The sequence below is a fragment of the Mus pahari genome, chromosome 16, assembly GCF_900095145.1.
Source record: "Mus pahari chromosome 16, PAHARI_EIJ_v1.1, whole genome shotgun sequence".
In the NCBI taxonomy this organism is placed as follows: Eukaryota; Metazoa; Chordata; class Mammalia; order Rodentia; family Muridae; genus Mus; species Mus pahari.
Window position 1 is genome coordinate 67,422,590 of NC_034605.1, and position 25,678 is coordinate 67,448,267.

Sequence of the window (25,678 nt, forward strand, 5' to 3'; positions counted from 1 at the left end):
AAAGAAGGATGGTTCTGGGAAGAGTTAAGAGGGGGAGTGAATATGATCAAAATACATTGTGTGAAATCCTCAGAGGAATAATAAAAATGTAAAAATGTGCTTTTTAAATGCTTTTATTCAGAAGGAGAAGAGAAAAAGTCTGAATTAGATTGCTAGTGGGACTAAAATCAAGTCATATCAGCCTTACTCAGGACCTCAGTAATACTATCATGTCAAGACAGATGAGAGGTTAGAGATGACCCAGCAGTTAAACTCACATACTGCTCTTGCAGGACATAAGTTCAGTTCCAAATAACCCATAACAGACAGCTCATAACTGCCCAAAACTTGAACTCCGAGTAAACTGAGGTCCAACCTTGGCCTTTATAAGTACCTATGCTCATGTACACACACACACACACACACACACACAATCTGTGCATTAACATTTGAGATTAGAAGTCAGTAGACTTGGAAAATGACTATTATTCTTTAATACAAAACACAAAACAGCAGCAATTTCCATTATCTGAGTATCCAGTCTATGCCCCTCTGCTGAAGGCTTCTCATGCATAGCCAAATAAAATTTCCCCCAAAATTTTTTGGGTAACATAAATGCCTGGACCTACACTTTAGCTCCAATAATCCAACAAAAGGTAAAACTCTTGTTAAGAGTTCCTAAAGCATTAAAGATACTTAACATTGTATTGGGTGTTAAGAAACTTGTATGGGAAAAAAGTCATTATAAGGTAGTCATTTTAGCATGAATATCTTTGAATGGCCTCTCTGAAACTGTAGTGCAAACAAAAAACCACATCTCTATTGCAAAACACATCTGAATAAGGTATAAAGAAATCCTCTCATTGGACAGTTCGCCCATGGTTCTTGCATCAGAATTTCCACCCTTCTTTTCTGCATCTGCTTCCACACTGCTTCTGATGGTCAAGAAGTGATTTTTCTTTTTCACAGAAAGCAGAAATGCCTGGAATTCATTATCAAAGTCAGTAATCCACAGTCTACAAAGATGGAGAAAAATAAACAGCATTAACTCACTCTTCTTTTATGATATAAAGGGTTTTTATGTGTGTGTGCCTGTGTGAGTTTATTATGTGCACCATGTGTGTGCAGGTGCCTGTAGAAGTCAGAAGTTGCCAGAACCCATGGAGCCTGGGTTATAGCAGTTGTGAGCAGCCATGTTCGGTGCTGGGAACTGAAGCTGAGTCCTCTACAAGAACAGCAAGTGCTCTTAAATGAAGAGCCATTTCCCTAGACCCTCACCCTTTCCTTTTGTACTTCCTAAAGTCTCATTTTCCCCTGCATAATTTTTCTAAGGCCAAGTTAAGGAGACAATGATATTCCCTCTAAATGAAGTGACACATCCATGCTATGAGATGGTATGCAGATACATGTTTGACATTCATACTCTTTCATAAAACTGATCTGGACTGGGGACTGGAGAGATTGCTCAGTGGTTAATAGCACTGGCTATACTTGTAGAGGACCCAGGTTTAATTTCACACTGCAGCTTACAACCATTTGCATCTCCAGTTCCAAGGCATCTCATACCCTCTTCTGACCTCTAAGCCAGAACATACATGCACGCAAATTATCCATACTCATAAAATTTTAAAATTTAAGGAAAAGTTAATTTGTTGGTTTGCCTGTGTGTATGTGTATATGTTTGTGTGCGTGTGTGTGCCAGAGGTCAATATCAGGACTCTTCATTTATCTTCTACCTTATGTTTTTGAGATATTGTCTTTCAATGAACCTGCCATTCATGGGCTGGTTGGTCAATAACCTTAAGGGAACCTCCCTCTCCCTGGCCCTAAGGTTATAGACATATGTGGAAGATCTGAACTCAGGTCCTTCTATTTCTGCAGCAAGAATGATACTTAACTGAGTCTCTTCACAGTTTCTGCTTTGGCCATCTCTATGCTATGAATTCTACACCCCATCTGTCCAACTGTGGTCTATTTAGTTTGATATCAACATCCAGGATGGTGGTAGGATTCTAATGATTCCATCTAAGCCTGAAGAGTTTTGCACAGAAGACTTGAAAAAGGATTGAGTATTTTTTTTTTCAAGTCCCAAACAATAATTCTTTTCATAATATGACTGTCTGGTTTTAGCCCTTTGGCTAACTGTTCTCATGCATGTGTGTGCATACACACACACACACACACACACACACACACACACACAAACTCTGCTTCCTGTCTCTATTATTGTTCTGTATTAATTCCTTTCTAATTATTGACATAAAATACCATGACTAACCAACATTCAAGAGGAAGGGTCTATTTGCCTAAAACCCCCTACAGTTCCAGCGGGGTAAGAGTCTATCACCATGGTGGCAGGGAACAGTGACAGACAGAGCAAGAAGCTGAATCACATCTTGAAACATGAACATGATGTGGAGAAAACTCTCTGGGAATGGTATGAAGCTTTGCAACCTCAAAACCTCTCCCAGTGACATACTTTCTCCAGCAAGGTCACACCTCCAAAACCTATCCAAGTAGCAATATCTACAGATCAAATATTCGCACATCTGAAACTATGGGAGGTGTTTTTACTCAAACCATCACATTATGCATATTTCTATGTTTAAAGTAGCTTTGTCCTCTAGGAATAAACCATGTTCCTAGGGCATATATTAATTGTAGTATATGTCTTTCTGAGACTCTACATGGTGGAGTGAGAGGACACCATAAAAACTTACTTGGTTTCATAATATCTATCACATTATATGACACCTGTAATTTTTTAATTTCTCATGTCTTATAACGACTCTTACTTTGCAGATCAAATCTGAGGAACTGATAGCTTGCCCAGCGTGCAGAGTAAACATGACTGAATTGAAACAAATGCAAAGCTGGAAGGCTCAGAAAATCCCACAGAACTCACCTCTTTCTACTTCCTTATGCATCCACTCCAGCTTGGTACCCTCTCAAACTCCAACCAACACCAAGAAAGAAAAATCTTGCAGGCAAATCAACATTTCCAGAGGGGAAGGGAATTTGCAAGAGTAAATCTTAAGGAAGTGAGCTTGTGTTTTCTTCCAGGAGAGACAACTAGAGTTATAAATATTATAATCCAACATCTGGTAGACCTATTCAACCTGCAACTCGTGGGCTACATGCAGAAGATTGCAGCTATGAAAAGGTCTAGCACAAAAGATTAAGTTTACTCAGAACAATAAGATTTTTTTCTATAAACCAACTGCACATATTTGAGTTTAAAGTGAGTGAGAGAGAGAGAGAGACAGACAGACAGACAGACAGACAGACAGACAGACAGACAGACAATGAGAATGAATGCCATGTTGAAATGTCAAAAGTTTGGACATTCTGTTAAGGTTTTACTTTCCTAAAAATGAGTGTCTTAATAACTACTTAAAACAATGCTTATCTTGAGGGCCAGGAGAGATGGCTTTCCTAGTGAAGTGTTTGCTACACAAGCATGAGGACCTGAGGCTAATTCCTATCACCCACATAAAACAACTGGAAATAGTGGCATATGACTGTGGTCCAAGAACCAATGAAGCAGAGACTGACACATCCCTATCACTTGATGGCTAACCAGCCCTTACAGAATTTGTTACTCTCAGGTTCCAGTGAGAGATCCCATTTCAAAAATAACTGAAGTGGATGGCATCTGATGATGGGTGGTCATTAGAGGCTGTCCTCTGGTCTCTACACCTGTGTACACAATCCATAAACACATGGATACCTGAACTTACATACTGTCACAAAAATTACCTTGATCTCATATAGATTTGAAGACCATTGTGTGTGTGTGTGTGGGGGGGGAAACAGACCACAGAGATAAATGCTGAAGATTTTTTAAAATAATATTAGTGTATAATTATAATATCTTATGCTTATATAAAGTAGTCTGAAGTACATGTATATAACAAGTGCATAATGTAAATCTCTATCTGCAAGCAGATCACCCTAGTACCCTTAGTCTATTTTAAATATTCTCAGAGCACTCACATTAGGCTCCGGGTGGGCAAAAATCAGATCACCTAACAAAGACCATTTTATATGAAAATGTTAAAATGTTAATATGTCATCTAATTGATGAGTATTGTGTTGGAAGAAAAAAAGTGAATGACTGGATATACCTTATTGTAGATCATAAACATATTATAAATCTAAACAATCTTAACTCAGGACTATCTGCATAAACAAAGTTATATTTAAAGTATATTTATCTATTATCTTTATAATAGTACTAAGTATCACCAGTACTTGGGCACTCACCAGTCATAGGGCAAGGAAAGGCTTTATACTTAATTTAATACTCACGCAACATACACCCTCAGACAGTGAGAAATGTTACTTGAATTTATTTTTAATTTAAATTTTAATAATCTTTTATGGCATTCCCGCTTTCAGACACCAATGAACTTTCCATAGTCCTTGAGTGAGAGGTGGAGTTTCTAGATAAGATAATGCTTACTGGTGTAGCAGTTCCAGGATTATTACAAGTGCAATGAAACACCTTATTATTGAGTTATTTGCATTTACTGTGTGTAAACAGGCAGAGGTCAGAGGCCAAACTCAGGTTATCATCCTTGATTTCTGAGATGAGGTCACTCATTGGTTCTGAAACTCACCATTATGACTAGACTGAATACCCAGTGTACATTAAGATCCTCTTGTATTTACCTCTCCAGTACTGGATTACAATGGGATACCCCATGCCTAGGTTTTAAACATAGTTTCTGGGGATGCAACTCTCATCCTTATGCTTATGTAACAAGCACTCTATAGACTAAGACATCTCCCCAGATATTATTTCTATCTTCAATGATTATATTATTAGCTGCACATGTCAGATCTCAATTCAACTGTTCTTATCCCTAAGGACTCATCAAGGAGAACAGAGGCCAGCTCACCCAAGAACATGAACAGAAGGAACACTTTCGCTGTTTCAGAACCTTGGAAAGAAAACCATCCTACTGACTTCGAAGGCATTCCCCATTAGGTTGAGCGTCTGCAGGGTCTTACACTGGATAAAAGCAAAACAAAGCTCCTCATTACTGGCATCAGTTATTTCACAGGCTTCCAACCTATAACAAAAAGGAACAGTTCTATGTCAGGGTGAGAAGAATATACATGATTTAGATTATGCTCACTCCATAGCCTCTGTGGACAGTTTCTCAAACGCCAAGTGTTCACAACAATAAATTTTCCCTTCATTGGCAGATATGACCCCAATAGTTTATTCTTAGTTTCTGTGTCTGTGGTGAACTAATAGTTCCACTAATAATCTGCTATTCCAGCCCCTGAACATGGGATAAAATTGGTCCTTGCACTGGGTAATACAATGAAACAAGGGTTGGGAAGTTCTAAGCCTACACCTCAAGTATCTTGAAACCTTTTGATTTGAAACACTGAGATTTATTCTGCCATGAACTAAACTACATACAATCAAAATTCATGTGTTGAAGTTCTAATCCCTGTGTCCTGTGGGACTGAGTTTTGAGATAGTTTATAGAGGCAACTAAGTTAAAATGAGAACTATCAGGTGGTATCTAATCTTGTATAACTGTGAAGATACAGGGAGAAGATAACCATTTTCACATCATTGAAAAAGTCTGGAATATACTTCTTGTATTGCTCCTCTAAAGGAACCATCCCTGTTGATGCATAATCTCACTTCTAGCCTCCGAAATTGTGTTTATCAATAAATCCATACTATATGATCCACTCAATCTATTTCTGTCATGACAGCCAAAGCAGTTGTCATATCCCTTAGTCCAAATATGTCAATGAGATGTGGTCTCATCACTCCTGTTATCTCCAGTGGACATTCATTCATACGTGCATCCAGTATCCATATATGTTCCCATCCTAGTAAGAGCTATCTATATATGTAGGCTTCCATCCACGAAGACAAGTGTACATCTATACCTGCAAACATCAATCACCTACCTACCACTGCTAAATGCTATATATTCCCCTGGGAATTTTATTTTAATTTTATGTGCATTGGTCTTTTGCCTGCATGTATGTCTGTATGAAGGTAGTGGGTCCCCTGAAACTGTAGTCACATTTGTGAACTGCCATGTGGGTGCAATGAATTGAACCTGGGTCCTCTGGAGAGCAGCCAATACTCTTAACTACCGAGCCATTTCTCCTTCCCCCTATGGATTTAATTTACTTTTCTATACATTAATCACCCCCTTTTTGCCATCCTCAAAGACACAGCTACAAGCTTGATGACACCCACCGTAGATCCTTTAAATGGCAGTTAGGATGTTTTATAGCATCACACAGCAGCCTCACACCAGTGTCTTTTAGCTTATTGTATGAAACATGTAGGTACTTCAGATTCTGGTTGTTCCTCAGGACTTCAGCCAGGTCCTGGCAGCCCCTTGAGGTGATTCCACAACAGCTCAAACTTCAAGAGAAAAATCACAATACAGTGGTTACTCTCTGGTCTGAAGAGGAAGCATTCACAAAGCTCAATGATGCCTTAAAAGTGAAGCCCGCACTCAGTGATTCAGAAAACACCATCTTCTCAGTGATCCATAGACAACAAAAACTGAGTATAGCAGGCATATTCAGATATTAAAAATGGCGTATAACATCAACTACACTACACTGTAATGGACGTTAAAACGGGGGGCTGTAGAGGTGGCTCAGAGTTTAAGAGTACACTTTTCCTGCAGAAGACCCAGGTTTGGTTTCCAGAAGCCATGTCAGGCAGCTCGCAAGCACTTGTAACTCCAGTTCCAGGGGATCCAATTCCCTCTTGAAGCTTCCTCAGGCACTTGCACACTCAAACCCTCAGAAGGACACTCACTTTAGGTGAAGCAAAAAAAAAAATCATTTCATAAGTTAAAATAATATTATATTAAATAATACCTTTAAGCAATAATTGAATATAGGTAGCTCATACAAAAATGAACTCTGGCATTAAGGGTAACCCAAAACATGTATAAGGCAGGGGTAGGAGGGACTACTATATAGCTTTCAAGGTTTATACTTATAACAAGGGAAGAAAGAAGACATGGTATCTCACTCTAGGCAAGTTTGGTCAAACCAACTAACTGAACAAGTAAAGCACAAAAAAAAGCAGGGTCCATTTTGTGTTGGCCAACTATTGCTAAGTATGGGGCCTACCCTAGACCATGGATGATATACTAAGTTTCATTCCATTGAAGAAAACTGATTTTTGTTCTTTCAACAAATTTTTAAATGCATACTTAGTATTTTGAGAATCATCAAGTGGTTTATATCTTTAAACTACTTTTTCATCTTTCTTTATGGTGCTAGTGAATCATAGATACATTAATTGTTTATAAATATATAACAATATAAATATTGTTTATAAATATATCTGATATGACATTGTAATGGGCTTTAGAAAGCCATTATAAGAGAGAAAAGCACATTATACTTGTGTTGTCATTTTGTTCCTTATCTTCTTTTTAGAGAGGACAAAAATGAGATTTCACAACAGATTAGGTTACAGTGTTCTCCCAAGTCCCTAACATCTGGATTTGTCACCAAAAGCCATTTAATCCTGGAATACTGATCCACTTGGCATGATCAAAACAACAACCACATTAAATTACCCCCAAATCTCTCAATTTTATAATTTGAAATCAAGAGTTCTGCCATTTCTCTTCTTGTATCTGTTACACCGCAGTTTATTCTTTCAAAGTAGAATTTTCATACACTCTAATTCACATATATATTTTAAAGTCCCCTCTTCCATGACTTCCTCTTTCTTTGAACTTGAAATGTCTTCTCCAGGTTGCTGTGCTTAAACACTTAGTCCAAGGATGGAGCCACTGTCTTGGGAAATTGTAGGATTTTTAGAATATTGGGGTCCAACAGGTAGATGTAGGCCACTGAGTGTGAACTTAACGATTATATCCTAGACCCTGATTTTGGTTCCACACTCTGCTTCTTAATCCGCAAAGATGAGAAGAATTTTTATACACACTTCTACAACTATGAGCCCACTTTACCATAGGTTTTCTCTAACAGTAGAGATTAGACCATTCTATAATACAACCTACAATGAACCCTGCATCCCTTAATTTGATTATAAAAAAATCACTATTTATATTCTACCCCCCACTCTAAACATCACCACCCCTTGTGCTTAAGTCATAATTCCTTTCTTTCTCGCAGTCTTTGTGTCTATATTCTGATTGGCTGCCTACATATCAAAACCATGACACAGAGGTCAAAGTACAGATCTATTCTAAGGAAAGAGTCTTCAGGAATGAGAGCTGAGTGACTCTACCCTGCAAATTCCCAAGATTCCTAAACAGGGCCCCCAAGAACAAGCTCAAAGAAACCTACCATAGTGACTTCAGGACACAGTATGGAAGAGTCAGAGACCTACAGAGAACCTTCAGTCCTTCATCCTTCAGGTCATTGGAGCTGATATCTAGATGGCTCAGGGTTTTGTTCTGCCTAAGAACTTCAGAAAGGTAGTCCCAACATTGCTCACTGAGGGAACAGTTGGCTAACCTGTAGGAGGAAAGGAAGGGCATGTGGAGGGGAAAAAAGTAACATTTACACAACTTTACACACTATAACAGTAATAATATATTCAAGCAAGAGGAGGAAATTCTGGTTTATCCAAACACATCTCCCTTTGTTTCTTTTGATTCATGTCAGAACAAGTTTAAAACTGGGTAAATTACTCAAAATGCTTATGTTTGGAAGACCTTACCCTAAGCTAACCTAAATCCTTTATATTCACAGTACCTCAATCACCATCTTTAATGACACTTTTTAAAGCTACATGATTATTGTAATATGTAGCCATATCAATGTTATCTTGTGTAAAAAACTGTATGAAAAGTATATTTTGAAAAACAACATGTATGTGGTTTAGTCTGTTTTGTTGCTATGATAAAAATCATCCTTACAAAATCAATTTTGGGAGAGAAGCTCTAATTAACTATTCCAGATTGTACTTTCTCAGTGTGAAGTCAAGAGGACAGAAACTTTAAACAGCTTGTCACATCACGTCTAGAGTCAAGGACACAGAGAATCCATACATGAATCCCTATGTTTTCCACTCTTAAATAATCCAGGACCCAAATTAAGGGTAATGGTGCTACCCACCATGGGCTTAGTCTTCACAGACCAATAAGCACAGTGAAGACAATCCCTCAGTGACATGCTCACAGGCCCACCTGATCTAGACACTCCTTCACTGAAACTTACTTCTCAAGTGATTCTCCATTGTGCCAGGTTGACAGCTATCACTAACCATCATAATATGAAATATATAGGAATTTACAATATGAAATCACTTGTTTTCATCGAAATCTCTAAATCATCTTTCTCTGCTGAGGTCTAAAAGACCTTAATTTTCTTCCATTTTAGCCTACCCATTTCTTTTAACCACAGTTACAAGAGAGGAACATTCAGTATGAAATGAGGTCAACAGATTCATAGGCATTATACTCAATGAATGTTCCAGTTGAGAGTCCATTCTGCATTCCAAGAACAAGTTATTGATACAGTGCTATGTGCCTGTTATCCAAACTCTAGTCTATTCTACAATCTTTTGAAATTTAGTGCAATTTATCCCTTGGTATGTAAAGGTAGCAGGAGTATGTGTGGATATGGGGTCAGAATCAGTGTGGATGTAAAAATTGGCAGGTACTTGAGAGCTTTATGTACAGTGGTTCAGTTCAGTATGTGTCCAAACCTGTCTAAACTCTCCCATGTATTAGTTTCAAAATCCTCTGGTCTTCTTATAATATACAATACAATTTAAACACCAAGTAACTTTCTGCCATGTTGACTATGGAATAACAACTAAGAAAAAACTAAAAGTATTAAGTTCAAAACAAATTTTAAAAGTTGAATGATTATTTTTCTGTATATGTGTGTTTATGATGTGTGTAGGTACATATCACAGTATACATGTGGAAGTCAGAACAGCTTTGTGGAGTTGGTTTTCCTTGCACCTTTACATGGACTGTTTTGAAGGCTAAACTTGAATTTGAAATCCTTCTGTCTCAGCCTCCTGTACAGTTGGAACTACATGAATATGAAACAAACCATAATGTATATATATGCAGGAGTACATGTTTTAAAGATTTAATTTTAACTGTGTTCATTTGTGAATACTATGTGTGGGTCAGTCCATGTGAGTGAGGGAGCCTGTGAAGTTTATTTGATTCCTCAGACCTAGAGCTACAAGTGTTTGTTAAGTTGGGTATTAGGAAACAAATGGGTCCTCTGGAAGAGCAATGTGTGTTCTTAACCATTTAACCATCTCTCTGTGGGGCTGTGAGAGGAAGCCTGGTAAGGTTAAGCTAAGGTTTAAAGGTTTTTCCCCTCCAGTCCTCTAGAGACCCAGAAGGAAGCCTTGCCTGCTCCTGAAACCAGGATCCTGTCTTGCAGCTACAGGCCCCCATAGAGAGGTTTGTCAAATAGGGGCAGCACCCCAAGCTCTCCCACATGTAGAGAAGGTATTCCCAAGCTCTCCAACCATGCCGATAGGAAGCACCTGCTGTCAGACTCTGATCCACCCCAAAGCTATATATAAGAATCCTATCCAGGAATAATAAAGGTGTGTGAGAATTACTCTTGTCGTCTGACAGCTTCTGTCATAAGCGCTATAACAGTGCCGCTCAGGGAAGATATCTGCTCTTCTAAAAATGCCACCAGAAGCACCCACCCTGCACCCCTCCCTGGCTAGTCAGCCTCCCATAAGCTCAAGCTGGCTCAGAAGTGTCAGCAGCACATTCTAGTAAACAAAGGCAAGTTTCATACTTTTTCCACAGTCTCCCCAGAATGCATCTCCCAAAGCTGCTTACACCAAGTACTCCAGAACGCAGTGTGGGTGGCACAAAGCTTTGCACAGTGAGGATATTCCTTGGTTCAAATTGTTGGATGCCAAATTAAGAACCTTCAACGTCTTGCTGCTCATCAGGATGGAGCCAAAGATCTTGCAGTCATCAGGTGAAAGTTTACAGTGTGATATCCTGGAGGAAATGCATAACATCATCTTTCTCTGTCTTCATGGAATTTTCTATTGTTATCCACATGAAGGAGGCTTGGAACCTCTCAGAACGTGACAATGTTCTTTATTAAACAACAAAAAAACTGATTTATTTTTCATGTGAATGAGTATTTGCCTACTTGTTTATATATACATCAAAATGTATGGCTGGTACCTAGACAGACAATAAGGGGGTGCTAAATCCCCTAGAACTAGGTTGTAAGCTGTGGTCTAGAATGTGAATGTTTCTCTGCATGAAGAGCGAGGGCTCTTAACCCACCCAACCATCTTTCCTGCTGAGATTTAAAATTACATTTATTTATTGGTGCGTGTATGTGTGTGAATCCATCAAGATACCAGATGTAACATACACTATCTCAGTAAATTGTGATATGCTGCTTAAGCTTGCTGAAATTGAACTCTGAGAATAAGGAGGTCTTTCCTGTCCTAGACTCCAGTATGTTTATTGCAAATGTCCTCTAACACTCTTTGTACAGGGATGGGCTGCCTGTCGATCTGTAATAAGGAATGGAAATAAACGTCACACAGCACAGCCCAACAGTAAAACCACTGTGTTCCTGAGAATGGCTGGATGGTAAGCCAGTACCAACCAAAGTTACTACTGTTATGCCACAGCATGATCATGGCATACATCATGAAAGAGAAGGAAAAGGGGAACTCATGGGTGGAGAGAATGCTCTACTCTACCTGGAACTCTCAATGGGGAACTCCAGTAAGACTGTGTCATGAACTCCCTCCCCAGTTATTTCTGCTGGATGATCCAAAGCATCTTGCTTACTCGTGCTATTTGCAGATATTATCTAGATATTATCTATCTGCTGTTGTTTCTTCTTTTACTTGGGGCCCAAAATGTATACTCTGTTCCTCATCTCAGATCAGGAGACCAGGATTTCCTCTGACTGCTTCACTGAGTCAATTTATGCTGGATGTATGCAGTCTCTAATATGATGTCCCCTTCAGTTTTCTTTCTCACTGGGCTATCCTAGACTCTTCTGATGATGTTTTAGACCTGAGAATAATTTGCTAGATATTTGTGGCTACTTTCTGCTACTTATTATTGTTTTGTCTTTCTTTCTGTACAGAACAATAAACATAATCATTGAAAAACAAAAGCATAGCTATCATAGACCCATACAGAATAAAAGTGTACATATAAAGAACTATAGTCCTCCGTATTAATTTCCACTCCCTTTCTGTCAGTAGCCACAACACAGGAATCACTATGCTTCCCTGTAATATCACAACCCTGTCTATCATTGAATTGTATATGTGAAGCACATGAAACCCTTTTGAATCTAATTTGTGCCACCAACAATATCTGAGATCCATCTAGATATAACCAATAGTCATGGATTTATCAACCAGCCTGTAGTCAGTCAGAATTTCAACTTTTCAGGGGCAAGAACACCTGGTATGAATGGTGTAGGAAGCACCCATCTTTCAGCAAATGGAGTCATATAACCATAGACCTTACACTTACCAGTGAGAATTCTGAGTTCTAAGGTAAGTCAGAAGCCATAAAGTCTGAACTGAAGCCATGGTTTCCAAAGTGGATGTACCCATATAGAAATTAACTTTCACAGTCCATAAACAGTTCAATTAAAGTAAAATTTAAATTAGACTTGTTTTCATTTCATGTGGGAGTTTTTTGCCTGCATGTGTCTGTTACCACATGTAAAACTCGTGCCTGTAGATATCAGAAGGTATAAGTTCCTCTGGAACTAGAGTTATAGACAGTTGGGGCTTAGGATTGAACTGTGGTCCTCTGGGAGAGCAACAAATTGTCTTAACAACCCAGTGTTTTAAATTATTATCAATTGCATTCATGTATTTATTTACATTGTATGTGCATGTTCAAGTATATATGCTATAGCATGCAAAACACAATGTGCTGAGTGTGGAACAAAAGAGAACAACTTGTGGAAGTTGATTCTTTCCTTTCTCCATGTCTCCATGTGGGTCTTGGGATAGAACTCAGGTTGTAGAGTTGGCAGCAAGTGCCTTAATCCACTGATCCATCTCATTGACCAGCTTGGATCAGTTCCTAAAGTGAGGAAGTCTGTACATGAACAGTAGAAAAATAGGACACAAGTACACAAATTAAAAACTGTTGTCCTGTGACAGTTTTAATGTCAACTTGATACAATCTAAAATCACATAGAAAGGGAGTCTCAATAATGAGTTCTCTAGATGGGGAAGACCTGTGGGCATGTTTATGGGCAAATTCTTAAGTTAACTGAGGAGGTAAGTCTTGCACACTGTGAAGGACACCACTCCTCAGGTAACAGGACCGTGACCTACATATGAATGGGAAAAAGTCAGTTGAACACTAGCATGTAGGCATCAATCCACTGCTCTTTGCTCTTGATAGTAGTACATGTGATGGGGCTATATTTCCATTGTTGTATCTCCTCTGGCTTCCCACAGCAATGGCCTATAAGCTGAAAATTTGAATCCAGTAAAAGATGTATGTTTTTCTATTATTACTTAGTTCAGAGCATTTTTGTCATAGCAAGATGGATCAAAATTAAGGTGTCTCCTTTGAGGGTAGTCAGTAAGCTAGGAGAACACAAAGACTTACATAAGTTTTTCTATGTTGCACTCTGCCTGGTTCAAGACATCACACAACAGTTTCACATCACTGTTGGACAGAAATGAGCAGCTGAGGTCCAAGTATTGCAAACTGGAGTTCTGAATCAACTCAAAGAGCACGTAGTTATCACCAAAGGACACATTATTTGCCCTGCAGAACAAGGAAAGGTATCCATCAATTTCCATCCAGTCCGAGCTCATGTCTTTGGCAAGATCCTCTATCCCATACTGACCACATAGCTCTAATTTTGTAGCCCAGTTACAGCTCACTGGTTCTCAAGCTGGGTAATTTTTCTCTTCCATGTAGAACTCTAAGAAACCCTGAGGCAAGGTTGGCCATCACATGAGGAAGCTACTGGCATTAAGAAAGCAGAGCCCTGCACATGCTTTCATCATCTTAAACTTCATGGGACATGCCTCAATGAAGAATGGTCAGCAATAGGCATTAGAGGTACCAAGACAGAAAGAAAGATTCCACTTTAGACTATATAAGCCTTCATTTATGCAGTTAGCTGATAGATGTTGGGAAGGCTAGTCTGTTAATTCGTTGATATGACTAAATCAAAGTCTACTTTTAACTTACACAAGTTTGTTAAGGGTGAAGCTGGGGTACTTCAGAGATTCATACAAGACTCGAATGGCTGGCTCATTGAAATTAGTGTCTTTTATTCGGAGTTCCTGAATGTCTTTACTCCTTACAAACACAGAGCACATATTTTTCCAACAGATGAATAGCTCTTCCCTGTTACAGAGGAGAAAGGAATATATTGCATTGTTAGAAAGTTAATTCAAGGGGATGGAGGGATGGCTCAGTGGTTAAGACCTTTTACTCTTTTTGAAGAAGACCCACGGCCAGTTTCCAGCACCAACGTGGTAGTTCACAAACATCTGTAACACCAATTTCCAGGTTATCTGACACCTCTTTCATCCACCATGGGCACTGTATGCACATCGTGTATATGCGCACATGTAGGCAAAAACATTTGTACCCACAAAATATTAATAAACAGATGATAAAACCTGCCAGAGCTTTCAAAATCTATGCTTTTACAAAAAGTTAAGTCAAGCCATTCACAGCATATAAATCTAGAACACTGACTCGCATACTGAGTAAGAGTATTGACCTAAGGTCATTTCATATTTCCAGTTCTTAGACATATGGCAAGGTCTGTGGGACTCCAGATGTTATAGCTTGAATGCAGAGATGCAGTTAATGTCTACTTGTAAGAGGGNAGAGGATTCTGAGAATCCTATGCGCTGGGGACCATGCTTGTCTGGGGCTTTCACTTACCCTCCCAACTTCCACAACAGCATAAGATCACCCAGATAGCTTGGCAGTGTTGAAGTTGAAAAATCCTGCCTTACAGATAACCTTGGTAGTTTTAGAATGAAAAAATGAGGCAGGGTGCTGGAGCTACTGAGTCGAAACCTAGAGCAAAGATCTCCCTGCTCAAGCTTCAGATGCCACTACTTACGCAGTATGTATCTTGAATAATATATGTGACTTCTCTGTCTACTTTCCTCACCTCTAACAGGATAATCAAATTTGTCTTGTAACATTTCTTACTGTGTGTGTGCTACATCATGTGTGTGCAGGTCAAAGGAGAACTTGTAGGAATCATTTTTCCTACCTTGTGGCTAAGTGATTGGACTTAGGTCATCATTCTTGAGGTCATGCACCTTTTAGTTGCTAAGCCATCTTGGCAGTTCACCTTACACGTTTCTGAATATGAGTCAATTTAGAACATATTTTTGTGTGTATATAGATGTGAGTGCATGTGCATACATGTGCTTGTATGTGCTTGCATATGGAAACCATGTCTCTTGCCTCTTTAGTGCTGGGATTATAGTACATGGTAGTAGGCACAGCTGTTTATTTTTTTATGCGGATTCCAAGGGATGAAACTGAACTTCTCATACTTCTGTGGCAACTAAGCTATCACAATATTCCCCATAACACCTAACCTTTATAAATTAGTTTGCAGCTAGGGGATCAAGAAAGAGCCTGAGTATTATGTTTGTATCTCAGAAGAGCAGAAAGCACACATGACATAAACCATCACACGCCATCCTCACAGTATGGTGGGTTAATATCATTGCTGTCTTGATAATAAGGCCACTATAACTAAGAAAAGGAAAGTCCCAAGGATAAATTCCAGGGTTCCTAAACTTAACTTATTTTAATGATGCAGAAAGATCAGAAGTTTAAGGCAGCCTTGATTATAGAATGAATAGAAGGCTAAACCAAGTCTCTAGACATGAGCTGGGGCTGTAGTTCCTAGTAAAGTGTGAGCCTAGTATATATGATGCCCTAGATTCTATTCTCAGAATTGAAAAAACTGTGTCAAGAGATCATAAATTATTATATACATGTATTTCTGTTGTTTGATTTTTTTGAGACAGAATATCACTCTTTAGACCAGCCTGACCTGAAACCCATTTTTTTTCTGTAGCCCAGTCCAGTTTAAAATTCTCAGAAAACCCCTTGCCTCAGATTCCTGAGTGCTATGGTTACAAGCATGAGAAGCTCCCACCTGGCTCAGTTTGATTCCTTAGATACACTTACGTATTTTAGGCCCGCCCTGTACTTACTATAAAAACAAAGATGACCCTGAATTTCTGATCTGCCTCCATTAGCTACATGTACCACTACACTCTAGTTTTATATAATGCTAGGGAACAAATCTAGGATGTGTGCAGTATCACAGACAGTACTCTGTGAACTGAGCTACTTTCTGGGTCCCTGTCTATATGAATTGATATATCACTGCTAATCCATAAATATGCAGAACTAATAACTAATAAAAATAGCTAGGCAAGAAAGCACATGCCTTTAATTCCCGTACTCTGTAGACAGGCAGATGAATATCTAAATTCTAGGCTTGCCACAACAACATAGTGAGATCCTGTCTCAAAACTATTAACAAAAATAAATATTAATATCAAATAGCATGTCTTTAAGAGAGTCAGTCTGGGGCTCAAGATGGCATCTATCAGACTGGAGACAGTTTGGTGGTTAATTTAAGAGTGATATTAAGAATTTGGATCCCAGAACCCACATCTGGCATTTAACTATAGCTCCAGGGGTTCTGATGACTTCTTCTGGCCACTGAGGTCATCTCCACATGTATGCATACTAACATGCAGCCACAAACACATAAAATAAAAATGAGTCTTAAAAAAATAGAAACTGTTGTCAAAACAGGTGAATTTCTTGTTTTTCCCTTAAAAGTTCTACTTTGTTTTTTATTTTATTTTATTTTATTTTTTTTTTTTGGTTTTTTCGAGACAGGGTTTCTCTGTGTAGCCTTGGCTGTCCTCAAACTCACTCTGTAGACCAGGCTGGCCTTGAACTCAGAAATCCGCCTGCCTCTGCCTCCCAAGTGCTGGGATTAAAGGTGTGCGCCACCACTGCCCGGCTGTTTTTAAATTTTTAAACCATTTAATTGAAATAGAATTACATCACTTTCCCTCTTATATCCTTATTCTGTACCCCAACATATATATGTGTGTGTGTGTACATGCATATACAATACAGCCATAAGTGTGTATATATATATATATATATATATATATATATATATACATATACATACACACACACACAACCTGTTGAGTCTGTTTTTATTGTTTGTGTGTAAGTAGATTCTAGGCTGACCACTTACCATTGGACAACCAGCATGGGTGAGTTTTGGATCTGTCTATATAAAGCATAAATACACAGGGACAGATTCAGAAAACTGGACTAAAAAGAAAGATAGTGAATGGACTCACATATACCTCTGGTCTCCTTCTTCATTCAGGACATTTTCAGTTGAAAAGGATAATTTATTCAGTGTAGAACAGTGTTTCAAGCAATAGGCAGCAACAATGAAATCAGAATAATTCTTAGCCACAAAGTTAATCTGTTGCATACAATTCATTGCTTTCACTAGGAAGGCTTTGTCTTCCATCTCAAACAGACAGGAAAACAATTTCATGCCATCTATTTGTTCTTGAAGCTCTGCATTGCCACTTAAGGTTTCCAGGCACTGATATAACTTATGCTGTATGTTCTTGGACAACCGGTGGCCAAAAAACACCAGTAGCTTTTCTTGTTCTGATTTCTGTAAAAGACCAAAGATGAAACAGCCCAAAAAAATCCACTGTGTTTTTACTTTCTTTAAAAACATAAACAAGACTGTCTCTATATTTTTAACGTCCTGGCTAGGGTGGTCCACATGCCTCTTTAGCAGATAAAAGATGGCAGCACAGACCTCCTGAACAGATGGGTGGAGGAATATGTAAGAATTTTCAAATTCGCTGATCTTTCCAAGCATTCCAATGTCCAAAAGTGTGGGGATGTCAGAGTCCAAGATCCCATTTCTCCTGAGAGCCTCCTTACCAAACACAAATGTGTCAGTCCACATGCCCTCAGCAGCTAGAGAACATAAGCCCTGCAGCTGGTCTTGGCTTTTCTTACTTGGATATTGGGCACTTTGGGGAATGAACAAATTGAAGATGTGAGTGGTATATAGGGAGGTGATACNTCGGCAGAGGGAGACTGGGTCTCTTCCCTTCTCTATCTCCTCTTTTAGACAAGTAGCCACCATCCAGCAGAGCAGAGGAACTTGACATATAGTGAACAGCTGCTCATTTTCTCTCACCAAACTGAAGGCCTCCTGGGCTCTGATCCTATCTTGGAACAATCTCTGGAAATATATCTTNATACTTCTCTCATCAAATGCAGTTGCTGTTTTCACATCTGTGCACTGAATCCTGTCCTCCATTTTCTCAAAAGTCTCTGGGGTAGTGGAGAGGAGGAAAGAGGATTCAGGGAGCATCTTCCTCCTGAGCAAACTGCTCAGCAGTGTACTCACTGGCTGCTTCTCCATGCAGTTATCACACAGCTCCGATTCCTGTTTGGTTAAATCCCATTCCATCCCTTCCAAGCTGTCAATGATAAATAAGAGTTTCTCCGGTTGGGACAGGATCTCCTCTACAGGAGCTGAGGGGCTGGGCCACTCTCTGGAGATAAGTTCAGCAAGGCTTGCTGTCTTCAACTGCTTCACATCTTGACAGCAGAAGTAGAAAGTGTAAGAGAATTTGTTTTGAAGCACCAGGCCTTTTGACCAGGCCAGCATTAAATTTTTCAACATCATTGTCTTGCCAACTCCAGCCATGCCTTTCAGGAATACCATGTGTGGCTTCTTTTCAGTTCCCTTTGAGATGAGAAGGTTCTCAAAAGTGTCATAGTCATTCTGAATGAAAGTCTCTTTAATGAAATCTTGAATTCGGTCATTAAATTTTTTGGAGCAATCATGGGTCAGTTTTTTCTTCAAATGATCTCGATATAACTTTGGGTTTCCTGAGTCAGTGAGTCCAAGAGGGGAAGAATCTACAACATATCAAAGTTAAGTTAAACATTCACCTATATATTGTCTTATTTCAGTAGTTTAATTCTTAGAATGTACCCTGAATATTTTCTTTTTATTTTTAATTATGTGATAGTGGGTGTCTATGGAAATCAGAGGTGTTAAAAACACCCAGAGCACATGTGTGTATGTGTATACACAAAAAAATAGATGCTAGAAAAGTCAAAAGAAGCCAACAGGTTGATTTTGTTACTGAAGAGAAAGAGTGGAACATGGTATGAAGACCCTAAGGATAATTAGAAACAAAATCCAGCCTAAAGCACAGAGGAAAGCTAAAAAAGAAATATACACAAGACATTATATTAAGATCTAACACATGAGGATCAAGAGATGGCTCAGTGGTGAAAAGCACCCAGAAGACCTAGGTTTAGTTCCAAGCATTCCCATGGTAGCATCCACCTTCTGTAGGTCCAGTACCAGAAGATCTGAGGTCTTCTGGCCTCCAAGGGCATGAGGCACATACATACATGGTGATACACTCAATTACACATAATATAGCCTCTAACTGTTCTCATATATTTGGTCATGAATTAAAGATTTCATTTGTGCAACTAGAATCCCAGAAGAAGGTGGCATAGAAAGAACAGCACAGAGACAATCTTTAAACAAATATAGAGTGAAGAGTAAGGGATATTTTCTAGCCACAAATCTAAGATTATCAATGAATCCCAAGCAGAATGAGCTTAGGAAAAAATGAAACGAGAAAATGTACATCTAGGCTTATCATAGTAAGACAGTGGAATGTCAAAGACAAAGAAGTGAAATAAACCCTAAAACATTCATGGTCTCTTATACCAGGATAAATAAAAGTGTGACTTTTAAGATCATAGTGTTTATGAAAGTGGCTTCTCTGTTATAAGCTTTTGCTTGTTAAAGCAACAACAAAAACATAGCTGTTTCAAATACAGACATGATATGTATGTGGGAGAATAAGTGGTGGAGGAGTAAGTAACATGCATGTGGAAACCAGAAGTTCACATTGGGTGTCTTCTTCAGCTACTCTGCTTTTAAAAAGTGAGGTTTTTTTTTAATTTTGTTGAGTAGGCACTTTTGTCTACATGCATGTATGTATACCAGATTTGTATACTACCCTCAAAGGGCAAAAGGCAGCATTGGATACCCTAAAACTGTACTTACAGATTGCTTTGGACTACAATGTGTAGGTTCTAGAAACTGAACAGAGGTTCTCTGTAAGAGCAGGTGTTCTTAACCAGTGAACAATCTTTCCAGCACCCCATCCCCATCTAATTTTTTGAAACAATTTTTTCAGCTAACTTAGAACATAACATGCCAAACTAAATGGCCAGGTTGCTACCATGCCTTGCTTTTATGTGTTTGCTGAGACACAAAGTCAGATTCTTGTTTACATAGCCAGTACCTTGCAAACTGAACCATCTTCCTAAACCCCATAAATATGATTTATTGCCAGTGTTTTCTATTGATGGCAGCCTAAATCCACAGTGCTGCCATTTCACCCTAAAGTTAATTCTTTCATTTAGATTTGAAGGGAATATTATTAATGTCTTGGGCAAAAGTTTAGCCATCTAGGTTAGGGCACGATACTCTCATACATTGAATACACAGCCTATATCTAACATGTCTACATGAAGCTGCCTCTTTCTTCAAGGAGAATAATGTGCCATGACACCTGCTGGCCTTATGGGAGATGGGCATGAAAAAGAGTTATCAAAACTATAACACAAATCTCACTCTTAAAGCAGCTTTGACCAACTCACCAGCAGTCTCTTCTGTTACCCTTTCAGTGAGATCGTTCCTATTGATCTTCTGGAGAATTTTGAAGGTCACATCCCAGGCCTGATTCTCCCCACATTTCAGAAGTAAGTTGGCAAGATCTTCCCGAGATGCTTTCTTCACTTCAGTCAAAGATATCTGTTTCAGCTTCAATTCCAGAATCTCCTGTATGAGAAAGTCCTTAAACTTCGTGAATTCCTCCTTACTTAGTTCTCTCAAGTACCACATAAGGCCAAAATCTGAAATGAAAGATGCCATCTTGTCTTCAGGAAGATAGACACAGGATCTGTGGGGAAATCAGGCAAGCAGCTGAGTGACAAAAAAAAAAGGTGCACATGGCTGAGTAGAAGGTAGAGCTGAGCTGAAGTGTTTGTTTCACAAGGAAATAAGCAGGGACCTCAGCCTTCTTGTAAGTGGTAGGGTATGCTACCACACAACCTTTAGCCTCCAATATATACTGCCTCCAAGTTGTGCTGGAAAAGAAAAAGGTCAATGAAATGATCCCTAAAGATTTTTCTGCTATTCTTAATAGACTGCTGTGTGTCCCAATAGTCTTCAGAAGCTTCATCCAACAACTGAGAGGGCAGGTGCAGAGACCACAGCCATACAACAGGTCAAGCCAGGGTAACCCCACAAGAGAGGGGAGGAAGGAGTGCAGAAGCCAGAAGGGTCAAGGACACCATGAGAACACATTTACAGAATCAGCTAAGCAGGGCTCACAGAGGCCTCATAGAGACTGAGGGGACAACCATGGACCTTGAATACAATTTGCACTGGTTCCTCTGCTAATATGTTACGGTTGCGTAGTTTTGGGTTCTTGTGGGATCCCAAATAGTGGAAGCAGGTCCTGTCTCTGACTCTTATTCAAACTTGGAAAGATTTTCCTCCTGGGGAGTTGCTTCATCTAGCCTTGATAAGAGGGTTAGTGCATAGCCTTATTGCAATTTGATATTCTGCTTTCAGTTGCTATCTCTGGGAGGCTCTTCCCCTCTCCCCCCTTTCACCCTTCTCTCCCCTTTCTCCCTTCTCCCCCCTTTCTCCCTTCTCCCTCCTTTCTCCCTCTCCCTCCTTTCTCCCTCTCCCTCCCTTTCTCTCTTCCCTCCTCTCTCTCCCCCCTCTCTCTTTCTCCCTTCCTTTATTCATTTTGAAGGACAAGGAGGAAGAAGTGGATATAGGGGAGAGGGGAAGTGTGTGTGTTGGAAGGGACTTAGAGGAAGGTAGATAGGAGAAGCTGAGATCAAGATATAATATATATAAACAAACAAAAATAGCAGGGTGTGGTGGCACAGCCCTGGAATCCTAGCACTAGGGAAGGAGATTGCTGGCCAGAATAAGGTATCACATGCCCTTGATACCTTCAGCACTGGCTGCCCTTCCAAAGAACCTGTCTTCATATCCTAGCATCCACATGGGTGGCTTACAATGATGGTGAGGTTCAGCTCGAGGTTTAAAAGTACCTGCTGATCTTGCAGAAGACCTAAGTTTAGTTACCAGCAATCATAACAGATGGCTCACAACCACCTGTTACTCCATCTCAAGGGCATGTGATACCTTATTCTGGCCTAGCTAGACACCAGGTATATATGTTGCTCATGGACAAAACACTTATACACAGGATAAATGAATAAATATGATATGATTTTTGAAGTATATAGAAACAAAATGTAAAAAGGAGGGCTGATTTATGGATCAGTGGTAGAGGGCTTGTGTAATGTGTGCACTGCACTAGATTCAGTCTTCAGTACTGCAAAAAGAAAACAATCAGATATGACACAATCATCCAAAGGAAGACTTAACATAATTATGATGTCCAAGAACACAGAAAGGAGGACTCTCACCAGATATGAGATGTAGAAATAAGACTCATCCAGAAAATATTAAAATCTTTACCTATATCCACCTAGCACATCTACAATCTAAAGGAAATAGACTTATCTGTAAGTAGTGGGTGTACATAAAGGAGTAAGTATCCTTTTAACAAATGGTACTAGAACAACAGTCTTTGTGCAAAATAAAATAAACTGGCTTCTGCAGAATGACACCCGAGGTTGTCTTCTGGTCCCCACATACTCCTGTGCACACACATGCATTCACACTCATGAAAAGATGCTAAACATTATTCATCATTAATATGAAAATGAAAACAGTGAGATATCCTCATATACCCATGGAAATGAGCAAAGGACTGTGGATGTTGCTCAAATGGTAAAATATTTGCCTAGCAAGCAGGCAGTTCTGGTTCAGTTCTAGCATCAAATGCAAATGAATGAATGAAGTAATATAAAACCTACTGTTGGTTAGACGTAGGAATTCACATGCAAGTGAATACACAATGGAAAACTATTATGAACAAGGCTCTAGTGCCAGAGACACTTGTAGGCATGTATTAATCCTTATGTACATACAACAGACAAATACAATGAATCTACTAAAAATTACAAGTGCACAATCCCTAATTTACTGAGATACAACTTTAGCATAAATTGAGAAATCACATGCATGTGAATAAAGGAGGAGGGAGGAAAGGAGAAGGGAGAAAGGTACAAGTCCAACTTGGCTTCACATCTGGCTTGTTCTGACATTTATTACCTTGTCGAAGCCACAAATATCCTGGTTTTGTCTTGGGTTGGGGAGGGAGAGAGGTGAGTCTGAAAAGAATTCCCCATGCAGCTGCCAGTGTGGTGTGAGGCTGTGATTCTATCATTAGTGGCAACACAACTGGATCAGACTCTGTAGGAAGGGTGAAACTGTTAGAACCCAGACCAGACTTCTGCTCAGGCCACCATACCTGCAGTAGCCCCTCTTTTCTCATGGTCATTGTAAGAATAAATTGTTGTGATCCATTTTCAGTATGCTCTGAACTCAGAGATCAAAGAATCAAACATTGAAAACAGGAGGCCCTAGGCCCCCTTCTCCTCTAACAGGTGGCTGGCAGTTTGCAGAGTTGCAATGTTACAGACAGTCTTCCTTGTGAATGAAGCTAAGGCTTTGCTTTCTGAAATAATCTGATGGGGGAATTTGGGGAAGAATTTAAATACAGAAAGGAGAACTGTAAAAAGCTGTGTCTGGGACATAATCAACTGTCTAGCATGGATGGAAAAGGTGGTGATAAGGTCCCTCTCCTAACTGAGGAACTGCTGAGAAAGAGAACAGTTCTTCCAGGAGGAGGGCACACTCCTGGTAGTTGCCAGTGTTCAAATGTGTGAGTTCATATAAGCCTGTGCATATTAACTCGACCACACTTAGCTTGAAGTTTCATAATGAATTTATATACATTCAGGGAAAAACAACAAAGATGGAAACCAAAATCAGAACAAAATAGTAAGTGAAATAGAATGAGTGAAGGAGGACTAGAAAGGAGAGGAAGAAGGGAGGGAGAGAGAGAGGGAGGGAGGGAGGGAGGGAGGGAGGGAGGGAGAGAGAGAGACTGAGACTCAAAGAAGTCAGGAACCCCAACAGGTGTAATTTTTAAGAAGTTAAATAAGGCAGGCAGTGGTGACACACAACTTTGATCCAAGTACTCTGGAGTCAGAGGCAAGAGGAGGAGGTTCTCTGAATTTGAGGTCAGCCTGGTCTACAGAGTAAGATCCAGGACAGCCAGGGCTACACAGAGAATTCTTGTCTCAAAAAAAACAGAAAAAAAAATGTCACCAGGTGGTGCATATGCCTTTAATTTCAGCACTCAGGAGGCAGAAGCAGGTGTATCTCTGAGTTTGAATCAAGCCAGTGCTACTTAAAGAAAAAAGAAAAAAGAAAGCTGTAAAGAAAACCAAAAGGAGAATAACCAATGAATAAGAAGCATCAGCTAGCATCCAGAAACCTCACCACATATCCTGCTAGTATTAAAAGCAGGGACAGTCACAACTCTCAACCCACCAAATTGATGATTTTGTTTATATATACAGGTTATTGTAAAAAGACATTCTTCACCTTCCATTTTTTCTTATTTAAAAGGTTGTTTATTCCACCACTGGACACCAAACTCAGGGTCTTGAGTAGGTTAGCCAAGTCTGCTTACCACTAAGCTAAACCTTCAACCACAAAGGGAAATGTTGAAGGCTAACTTTACCAGGTGAAACAAATTCCTCCCCAAGACTTCAGGTTCCAACATCTTGGGTCAAAACAAATTCATTTTGTCCCTCCGGAACTTATTTTACACATACTACACCCATACCTCTTACAGGAGCAGGGGATTCAGAGTATGCGTGAACACACACATTTGTGCCAGAACCCCAAGTATTTCAGGCACAGGCTTCATGTTGGAAGTGGTAACAAATATTTAACTACTTAACTCCAGTATCTGCCTTGATTATCACATTAGTTTCCTGGTGTTCCAGTCTCCACATGGTTACCCTTAGAAAGATTAATTAAATTGACAATTTCTTTTTTCCACCTTTGGAGGTATTGGAGTTCAGGACTTTGATATATTTGTTTTGCTTAGGGTCTACAATTCAACACTCCAGCCAACTGTAAAGACAGTTTTTATTATTATCCAAGCAACCTTGCCCATGCATTTACCTAATAGCCAAGGGGAAAAAAAATAATATGAGTCTTTAAAGGGTGAACTCAGGTGAAGAGCTTAGACCAAAATACTGGGTTCATACCTGCCTGCCTCTCTGTTGTTTCTCAGCCTCACACCCACGAATATAAACACAAATATATAAATATATCTCTACCGTCTACAGTCTCAGATATCCAACCCTCACAATGCCTACACGTTATTTATTTTCTCTTTGTATTTATTATTCCTGCGAGGCCTCAGGAGTGTCTGCTCCTCTGAAGTCTCCAGCCCAGCTAACAATCTCTTGTGGTCAGTCTACTTACTTCAAAGTCGGAAAAAGTCAGATACAGTCGGAAGGATTGTCTATGGATCCAGCTGAAGCAAGTGTTGGAGGATGTGAACAATTAGTGATTTTTTTTC

The 25,678-nt window shown here is 39.4% G+C and overlaps 1 protein-coding gene across 3 annotated transcripts; it reads right to left on the reverse strand.

The window, feature by feature from the left end:
• Positions 1 to 447: 447 nt before the first annotated feature.
• Positions 448 to 25,678, reverse strand: LOC110334026 (NACHT, LRR and PYD domains-containing protein 4F). Of its 3 annotated transcripts, XM_021215850.1 has the most exons (10): positions 25,582 to 25,678; positions 20,742 to 21,043; positions 17,366 to 18,938; positions 14,175 to 14,333; positions 13,581 to 13,742; positions 10,794 to 10,961; positions 8,311 to 8,481; positions 6,221 to 6,391; positions 4,884 to 5,057; positions 448 to 995 (listed from the first exon to the last, which is right to left on the reverse strand). In XM_021215850.1, exons 2-9 carry the CDS (start codon positions 21,013 to 21,015, stop codon positions 4,919 to 4,921), a joined length of 2,817 nt encoding a protein of 938 aa, XP_021071509.1. In that variant the 5' UTR covers positions 21,016 to 21,043; positions 25,582 to 25,678; the 3' UTR covers positions 448 to 995; positions 4,884 to 4,918. The 3 variants fall into 3 exon arrangements, with proteins under 3 accessions (XP_021071509.1, XP_021071508.1, XP_021071510.1); XM_021215849.1 differs by lacking the exon at positions 25,582 to 25,678 and having other exon boundaries at positions 456 to 995; positions 17,366 to 18,968; positions 20,742 to 21,015; XM_021215851.1 differs by lacking the exons at positions 448 to 995; positions 4,884 to 5,057; positions 6,221 to 6,391; ... (1 more) ...; positions 10,794 to 10,961; positions 25,582 to 25,678 and having other exon boundaries at positions 13,577 to 13,742; positions 17,366 to 18,977; positions 20,742 to 21,015.